A 9,905-nucleotide genomic window follows, 5' to 3' on the forward strand; every position below is an offset into this window, starting at 1 on the left:
ATTCTGCATCATAGGGAGGTGCTCGCTACAGCCAGGCCTGTGACAGGTCGACGTGAGGCATGTCCAAAGAGGGAGTTTTGTGTAAGTGCTCTGCGTGTTACTATCACCCAAGGAGAAAGCATCAGGGGCCCCCAGGGACACAGGGAAGATGTGTCAAGCGGTGATAGGCTGTGCAGAAATTTTCTTGGAGACCCAGAATTTTCACTTCCACCACCTCTTTTAGGAGTCTTTGCAAAGTTTGGAACAACAACCAAATAATTGCAGCATCTATCTAGGCTCATAAAACCTAAAGGCCAATCTTTGGGTCAAATCATCTGAATGTTTCCATTCCAAAGTTAAAGACTTCGCAATTCTACAGCAGTGCAAATGTTTTCCATAGTTTTAATAGAGGAAATGCTGGGTTTCTGGGTGCTGGCAGTGGCTATATGGAAGGTTAAGCATTCATGGCATTTATTTCATTCAAATAATTATGTTTTAATTCACATTTCTAAGGCTACTTTGCTTAATAAATTCTTATTTTGCTTAATAAATTCTTATTTTGCTTAATACTTATTTTGCTTAATAAAAGTGGTCACAGTAAAAAGATCACTACATAGAATTAATACAGCTATTAGCAATTATCATTTAAAATGCTGATGCTTGGCCAGGCGTGGTGGCTCACGCCTGTAATCCCAGCACTTTGGGAGGCCGAGGCGGGAGGATTACGAGGTCAGGAGATCGAGACCATCCTGGCCAACATGGTGAAACCCCGTCTCTACTAAAAATGCGAAAACAAAATTAGCCGGGCATGATGGCGAGTGCCTGTAGTCCCAGCTACTGGGGAGGCTGAGGCAGGAGAATGGCGTGAACCCAGGAGGCGGAGCTTGCAGTGAGCGGAGATCGTGCCACTGCATTCCAGTCTGGGTAACACAGCGAGACTCCATCTCAAAAAAATAAAAATTTTTTAAAAAAATGCTGATGCTTCACACAAGAGCTCTTTATTGCATCATCTCTGCCATGTAGCTCCATGCTTTGGCTTTCTTCCTGGCCAGGGAAAACCAGACAGGCTCAACTGGCTCAACTGGCTTCTGGAACTTGGCTGGGAGAATTGAAGATCGTTTGGTTTCTTTTTCCATGGCAGGCACTTGCAGTATCTTCTGAGCTTCAAATCCAACTGGAACCACAGCAAATAACACACAAGCAATAAGGAGTCCCAGAGATATTGGGGTATGTTGCTTATGGAATGCCAAAATGTTTCCTCCTTTCAGGCTTCCTCTGATCCCCCTGCTCTAGTGCTTTCTAAACCCTTCTCCCTTTGGTGCCAGACTTCTAAAATTTAGGGCCTGTGTGATGCCATGTGTGATATGTCAAAGGTGTAAAATCAACATGGCTATGGCCACAGGGCCCTGGGCATGGGAAGGCCTGGGAGGTAATACCTATGCCTATAACTGCCAATCTTTGGGTGGTTATTACTGGATTGTCTTACATCTTTGAACTAAGACCAGAGGGAAACATATTGTATCTGCTTAGTTTCTAAAATTTCAAATAAGGTAATGTTATTTGTGTTTGCCAATCCATGATTTCATGTGAAATGAATTGATTGATGACTCAATAGATGCACCCAGTAAAAGTTGATGGTAAATAATATCGCACCAACCCAACTACCCCAGTCAAGCAGACTACCTCCCTACTCCTAATTCGACTCCCTCCCTCATCCTGCTTATCGTCAATTGACTTAGTGACTTAGACTCAACCAGTGGTTCTCAATCCTGGCTACACATTAGAATCACCTAGGGCTCTTTTAAAAATGCCAATGCCCGTGCTGTTTCCTGAAGCAAATGAATTAGAATCTCTAAGGATGGAGCCAGGACCATCTGTAATTTTTTTAAAAACTCACCAGGTGATTCTGATGCACAGTGACAGTTGTGATTCACTTGACAGGAGTATAGTGCCCATGAGGCCATTAAAAGCTGTGAGCAAGTCAACTGCTGCTATTTCATGGCCAGAAAATGGGTTCCTGAATTCCTGGTCTAATTTCTTCATGAGTGGGATTAAGGGAGAGGACAAAGATGGTTCAATATAAATCCATCCTCCACTCCCCTGCTCCTGCTGAAAAAATTCTCTCTAGCACACAACTCTTTCTGGTGAGATCACATTTTGTTATGTCCCAGTAGAGTATTCCTCTCAGCTGTCAACATTTCCTCACCACTTACACATCCCTGCTCAGAATACAGAGAGGTTTAAACAAGCCTTCTAAATAATTAAAAACAATTGAATATCATTGGGCCTTAGAGTGAATTATTTTCAACAGTTTCATTGGAGATGTAGAAAGTGAGAGAACACCTCTTTGCTATGAACTGGAAAGTGACTTGGTACTTTCCTCTTGCATACCCAACCAGAAGGATGTTTCAGTGAGTGACCACAGTTTTGTGCCTAGACAGCTTCTTTGATGAGGCAAAAGACTGGAAGACCCTCTGAAAGTTATATACTGGACTTGTATTAGTCAAAATAATTAGATTTTTCTAAAATAAGCTGTATCTAATTAAAGAGCCACAAGAGAAATCATTAAGCTGACTTGGGAGATAAGAGACCAGTATTACCTGAGCTTGAAATTGCAAAAGTTTCACTACATTTTGCCGGGGCTGTTTTCCAAGAGGTCAGGATGTATGCTTTTACCTGATTTTGTAGGCTTAGGTGGCTTCATCTGTGCTCTCTTCTCCTGTTTATGGACACTGGAAGTGAAAATCTTTTAGGTTGGTTTTCATTTTCAGGGCCAGCTCCCTTTAATACAAAAATGAAAACAGAAAGCTTGTAAGTTCTGACATTAAAATGGCAGATTGCTTATTCAGAGAACCATAGAGTGCAAGCCCTGTCCTGGGTACTATGAGTTTAACAGTATCCAAAAGGAAAGATTAGAGATATATAGATAGAAAAGGAGAGAAATAGCATTGAGACTTTTGGCTTAAAATTTAGGTTCACAAAACCTAAGCTGGCTCAAGTTTACCACCTTTCAGACCAAAAAGAAAGAGCTGTCTAATTTTACAAATAGTGAAAGCAGGTTAACAAGAGAATTATTGAACTTGAGAACAACCTTTTCCTTAGCACTTTACCAACACTTAACAGCAAGCTAACAGAACATGGTAGTTGCAAACAAATCTGATCAATTCATTCAAGTGAGTTCCATAAGATTTCTACTTTTCAAAACTAGCTGACATATGACTTGAAGCATTTCTCACATTAGAAAGTAATATACCTGTAGGTCTTTCCAAAATTCTGCAGTTTATTCTTTTCAAATTAACCTCTTCATAATTGGTCTAAATTAGTGAGTTTATATACACTAATGTATCCCTCCTGACAAAAGCTTTAATCAGGCTGAGAGCAGTGGCCTATAATCCCAACACTTTGTGAGGCTCAGGCAGGAGGATCTCTTGAGCCCAGGAGTTCAAGACCAGCCTGGGCAACATAGTGAGACCCATCTTTACAAAAAAATTAAAAATTAGCTGGGCATGGTGGCATACACCTATAGTGCCTATAGTTGCAGCTACTACGGCGGGGATGAAGGGGAAGGATAATTGAGCCTGGGAGGTTGACACTGCAGTAAGCTGTGATTGCGCCACTGCACTCCAGCCAGGACGACAGAATGAGAACCTGTCTCAAAAAAAAAAAAAAAAAAGGGTTTTAATAAAGGTGGACTTTACCCCTGTGTGATCCTGCCCCCGTGTAAATACTAACGATGAAAAAGAAAAGACCTTTAAAGCAAAGAGTTACACAGGTCCTCGCATGGTCCTTCAACAAATTTAGTAAGCACTTAAAAGTATAGCAGCTTAGACATATCTCTTGATATGTGAATCTGGTATGTTTCCTTGAGTCAGTTTTCTGCAGGTTTGATAAGAGGAGAAAGGCATCATCCCATCAGCTCTTATCCACATGTGGTAGTTAGCCTAGTTTACCACATCACATTTTATAACTTACAGGTAGGTGCCACACCAAACCAAATCAATATGTAGAAATCCAAACATCAAACACAGAAAGGGAGCTTGTTTTGTACTGATACGGAAAAGTGCCCAGAAATAAAATGTTAAATGAAAAAAAACCAGTATTTATAGTTTGATTCCATTTATAAACATGTAGATAGATAGATAGATAGATAGATAGATAGATAGATAGATAGGCATAAAATATCTGTAAAGGTAATCACTCAACTCTTACCCCAGTTATTACCTTTAGGTATTTTTTTAAGCTATGAGGATGCAAAGGCATAAGAATGTTACAATGGACTTTGGGGACTCTGAAGGAAAGGGTGAGAAGGCGGTGAGGGATAAAATACTATGAATTGGGTTACAGTGCACCAAAATCTCACAAATCACCATCAAATAACTTACTCATGTAAACAAATACCACCTGTTCCCCCCAAACTTTTTTTAGGGAAATAAAACATTTCCTTTTTTATGGTAATAAAAAATTAAAAATTAAATAAAATGACTTACTCCTTATTTCTCAACCAATTTTGTGGAACCTTGCTTTAGAATATTGAGGGCAGAATTTATTTTGTAGATTCTCTCTATATTCATGACTTTACACAACACCCCCCCACACGCACATGCACTTTTGAGAAAGGGTCTCACTCTGTCACCCAGGCTAGAGTGTAGTGGCGTGATCTTGACTCACTACAGCCTCCATGCCTGGACTCAAGCGATCCTCCTACCTCAGCCTCCCACCTCAGTAGCTGGGAATGTCAGTGCATGCCACCACACCCAGCTATGTTTTTGTATTTTTAGTAAAGATGGAGTTTCAGCATGTTGCTCAAGCTGGTCTTGAACTCCTGAGCTCAAGGAATCCACCTACCTTGGCCTCCCAGAGTGCTGGGATTATAAGCATGAGCCACCGCACCTGGCCTGCACAAACCCTTTAAGAGCATAAAAGCAGAGCACATTTGTATAAATGCAAAGCAAGTCTTTCCCTAAAGACTCCTTCTGCCTTGATTAATGCTCCCAAAGAGAGGGGGTGCTGCATGTCCGCAAAGTTCCCAATAGAAGCCTAATCAGTGATTCCAGCAACCTTTTTGGAGTGTTTTCTTGGCTACCCCAGGTCCTACCCCATATTTAGGCTCCTTAGGCTCAGCATTGGCTCCAGCTCTGCTCTTAGTTTTCAGCTCTTTCATAGGAATGTGGGCCTTGAAACTCCTCTGCTTCTGCTTTGCCATAGTTATCCAAACTGGCTCTGAGACAGCATAATCTGACTGTTGACCATCAGGCTTTCCTGAGAAAGAAATGAAAGGAGTTAGAACTGAAGCAAGGCAGGCAGGGTCTTGAGCCTGGCTGGGGCTTACCCACAATAATATCCCAAATGGGACCCTTGTTAATTGCCAAAGGAAAATAAACAGATATCAACCAGAGAAGCCCCCCCTTTTTTGGGCCCTCCCTACAACTTGGCAAGGCAGGAATTCCTTGGGTAGTAAAGGAGCTGTACTTAAAAGTGGGCATCCTGTCCCTTTACTGGACCCTTCCTTTGTCCATCCCTCGTCCCATCTGCAAATCAGGGTAGGATAACGCTTGCCAGGGGTGGGCTGGGAAAATCCAAGGATGCCAGAGGCTCAGGCCATTGATGCCATTCCTCTAACTCCTAGAAAAATCTTAAGAGTATTTGTTACTTAATAGTCCCTCGTACAAGTGTGTGGTTACATAAGTGTGGTTACAGGAATATAAAAGACTTTCCCAAGGATGGAGTGTGAAGGTCCAAAGGTTTTGGGAAACATTAGTGCACAAAAGATCGCCTAGCTCTAAATTCTTAGATATTTCAGGTGAGCGAAGACACATTTATGGCAAATTAAGATTTCAGGCTGAGAGACTGAATATAATGTTCTACTATTGAGTTGGCTTTAAAAATCCACATGGTGTTAGGGAGGGGCTTAATGCATGTAAACGTATTTTGAGAAAAGCATAAAATTCCATCCAAATGTAAGGTGTGCAGAGGGTGAGGAAGAGGGAATAGGGAGATGGTCATGTGTCTACTGTGGAATGTAGATGGATGTCCAGAGGGGGACCCTATTGGGAAAGGGAAGACTCAAAATTAACTACCTCCAAATCTATTAAATCTAGAATGGGGCACTATTTTGCTCCCAAACCCATAAGCCAGCCCTGTCAAAGCCACAATTCAGTAAGCAAGGCTAGAATAGACTTTAATGCCCATTCAAGGATTTGATTTCCAGTTTTTCTTTCCACTTGATATCTACTTGCCATCTGGAGAGATAAAAGCCTTACCTGGGATCTTGCAAGCAGGTTGCTTCTTGGCCATGCTTTCAGATTTGGGCCTGCTCTGTTGCTTCTCTGCAACGTTAGATATTTTGGTGAGGTTCCCTGCAACATGCAGGAGCCCCTGGAAAGTGCTTGTTGTGATTTTATGCCCCCTGCCTACAGAGGATGAAATTGGGCCTGAGAGCACTGAAGCAAGCTGGTTGAAGTTATCTTGTTTCTCACTCTTATACTTCTGTGAGGAAGGGGCTCTTTTCAGTCGAACTCCAAAAAGCTTTTCAACATCATCCTGGTTGGATAGGTTTGCATGCTCGTTATTATTACTATCACCACTCTCAAGATCTTCTTTCTTAGAGCAAATGCCCCCAGAAGTGGATGTTTGCCCGGCAGGGGCAGTGGTGAGCTTCCCAGGTTTGGTAGCAGGGGCCAGGATGCTCTTTATGGGGTGTTTGGAACCTTGGCTGAATTTATTGGTTTTCTTTGCAAAAGCTTGATCTCTTCGTAGGAACCAGTTGTCAGAATTGCTCTCAAAAATAGATCGCCTAGCAGCAGCATTCACAGAACTTGAATGAACCTGTTGCTGGAAAGGGCTACTTGGAGGCAGGTGCTTCTCACCGCTGCTCTGCTTTACAGGTACATTCGCTGGGCCCTTTGATGACATCTGTGGCTGGAATTTAGACCTATCTGAGGCTTGGGAAGAATGTTTGGGAGGCAGCTGCTTTTTAGAATTCCTCCACTCTTTAGGAGAGCTGGCAGAAACAGAGGAGACTTTTTGCTCATACTCAGGTTTCCTCAAGCCCTGGGAAAGCTGTCTGGGAGACAGCTGCTCTTTAAAACTGCTGCACTTCCCAGGAGCTCTCTCTGAATATGAGAAAACTTTCTGTGGGTCTTCAGGCCTCCCCAAGGGCTGTAAAGGGTGCTTCATAGGTAGCATCTTTGAAGAAATGCCTCCCTTAGGATTAGCACTCCCTGAATCTGAGAAAACTTGGTGCTTGATTTTAGGCTTCGACAAAAATTTGGAAGGAAGATTGGGAGGCAGAGGTGCCACTTCACTGCCCCTCTTAAGAGCAGAGCTCTCTGAAAAGATTTGCTGGGCCATAAATTTCACAAACGACTGGGTTGGACGCCTGGGAATCCGTGATTTCTTAGAAATGCCTTCAACAGCCATTTTCTCTAGACGTGAGGTCATTTCCCGAACTTTAGACCTCTTTAAGAACTGGGTAGCGTATTGGGGAGGCAATGGGCTCCCAGAAATGCCTGCCTCAACAGCAGCCCTCTCGAAATTTGAGGACAGTTGCTGGACTTTATTTCCCACGCTAAACCAGGAAAGATATCTGGGAAGCAGCTGCTCCTTAGAAATGTCCTCTTCAACAGTAGTGCTTTCTGGATGTGCAGAGAGTTGATACAGTTCCTCAAATTTAGGGGTCACCCATGGCTGGGAAGTGTATTTGGAAGGTGTTGGTGCCACAGGACTGCTGCATTCTGCAGAAGTACTCATTGAGTCTAGGAACTTAGGCCTCTCCGAGGGCTGGGAAAGGCATCTGGGAGGCAGCGACTCCACATAAGTGCCTTCCTCAACAGCTGTGCTTTCTGAGATTTGCTGGATTTGAGGATCTGTCAAGGACGGAGGAGAATATCTGGGGAGTAGTGGCTCCACAGAAATGACTCTCTCAACAGCAACGTCCTCTGAACCTGAGAACATGTCTTGTTGAACTTTAGGATTCATCAAGGGCTGGCAAAGAAGTTTAGGAGGCAGCAGCTTCATAGAAATGCTGTCTTCAACAGCCATGCTCTTTGGAGATGAGGAAACTTCTTGCTCCACTTTAGGGTTCACCCATGGCTGGAAAGGGTGCCTTGGAGGGATTGGCTCCACAGAACCACTCTGTTTTACAGAAGTGCCCACTGAACTGGTGGGGACTTGTTGCTGAACAGTAGGACTCATAATGGGCTGAGAAGGGCATCTGGAAGGCTGCTGCTGTGTAGAAGCATTCTGCTCTTCAGGAGTATTATTTGAAGCAGAGGAGACTTCTTGTTGGTCTTTGGGCTTTCCCAAGGCCTGAGCAGGGTGTCTGAGAGGCAGGTCTTCCTCTGAGCTGCTGCAATCCTCAGAACTGTTGTACTTTTCAACATAACTGCTTGATTCTGTGAAGACTTCTTCATCTTCAGGCTCTTCTAAAGCCTGGGAGGGGCATCTGGGGTCCAGCTCCTCCTCAGAGCTGCTCAAGTCCTCAACAAAACTTTTTGATTCTGAGAAGACTTCCTGTTTATCTTCAAACTTCCCCAAGGACTGGGAAGAGTGACCATGAGCCAGTTCTTCAGAACCATCCCCCTCCTCAAGAATATTCTCTGAATCTGAGGAGACTTCTTCAGCATCAGGCTTCCTTGAGGACTGAAAAAGGTTTCTGGGAGGCAGAGTCTTGGCATAAACATCTCCTTTGGCTGTAGTACTTGTCATACCCAAAACACTTGCTGTAAAGGCCTGGTGAACATTTCCAGAAGGCTTTTCTTTGCAGATAGTTTGAACATCCTGGGCTGACTCCATTTTGGATTGGGCCTTTGATGAATCAAAGCTGAAAGCTTCTTTATCTTCTAACTGGATATGAGAAGGAGGCATAGACACCTGAGCCTCTGCTGCTACTGAGAGAATGGCTTCCTCTTGGGTTGTAGAAAGACTTTCCACCATCAGTGAAAGAGAAGCTCTGGCTTCTGTCTTCTCAGCTCCAGAAGCCACATCTTCATGGTATGGTTGTGGATCACTGACCATGGAATTGTCCATGTTTTCAGGTATGGGCTGTGTTGCTGATGCTTTTCTGGATCCGAAATCTATGCCATCATTTCTCCTTCCCATGTCATCTTTATCTGAAAGCAACCCCTGAGGGGTAGTGGTTTCTGGTTGTGGAGTTGTAGGCTGCTCCATGTTGTCCTTCTCCAAGGACAAGTGCGAGAAAGGGACATTCCTGGCAGTCTTATTGGTAGGCGAAGACCCAGCTCTATCGCCCAGGCCATACCCTTCACTGGATTGTTTAAGGCTTCTTCCTTTGAATTCACACTCACTCAATCCTGAAATACTTGCTCCTTTTCTTCTCTGTCTTCTTCCATATGCTGCTGACATTGGATAGCTCTGACTCTCAGAAGCATCAGTGTTTGGAGCCTGGTCTGTTGTCTTCTTATCATACATCTCAGTATTGTTGTTCTGTTCCTGGCTTGAGGAATCTGCACCAAACAGAAATAAGGAAGGAGAAATGCATGTGACTTTGACTTCCTAAAATAAGAATACTGTGCCCTGGCCCAATGGTACCTATTTGCTACTGAATTTCCTAGTATGAGGAAGTAGCTATTCGGAAGACAGAGGGCAACTTGGTCACTATTAGGTTTCTGCAGTTGGACATTTTTAAGCCAAAGAGAAATCCTAGTTCTAGAAACTGATTCCAGGGTTGGCTTATCACCTTTTTACCAATAGTCTGGTCCACCATTCAGTGTGAGACACATCAGAAGGCAAATTTTGAACCTGTAACAATGACTACCTTTGGGGAAACTGACTAGGGAAGGAGGAATGGAATTTTTTACTTTCTAATTAGCATTTCTATTTTCTACATAATATTTATCTGAACTACTTGAAATTTCATATCATGTGCATGTATTGCTTTTTTTTTTTTTTTTTTTTTTTTTTTTTTT

The 9,905-nt window shown here is 43.1% G+C and overlaps 1 protein-coding gene across 1 annotated transcript in view; it reads right to left on the minus strand.

The window, feature by feature from the left end:
- Window positions 1–892: 892 nt before the first annotated feature.
- The window catches only part of KIAA1210 (KIAA1210 ortholog), an 85,475-nt gene continuing 76,462 nt past the window's right edge, over window positions 893–9,905 (minus strand). Inside the window, 5 exon segments of the mRNA XM_017873509.1 lie at window positions 893–1,153; window positions 2,656–2,724; window positions 2,727–2,760; window positions 5,075–5,238; window positions 6,240–9,443. Of these exon segments, the coding sequence (XP_017728998.1) occupies window positions 978–1,153; window positions 2,656–2,724; window positions 2,727–2,760; window positions 5,075–5,238; window positions 6,240–9,443 (3,647 nt within the window). The 3' untranslated portion in view covers window positions 893–977.

The sequence above is a fragment of the Rhinopithecus bieti genome, unplaced genomic scaffold (genome assembly GCF_001698545.2).
Source record: "Rhinopithecus bieti isolate Rb0 unplaced genomic scaffold, ASM169854v2 scaffold_8300, whole genome shotgun sequence".
NCBI lineage: Eukaryota > Metazoa > Chordata > Mammalia > Primates > Cercopithecidae > Rhinopithecus > Rhinopithecus bieti.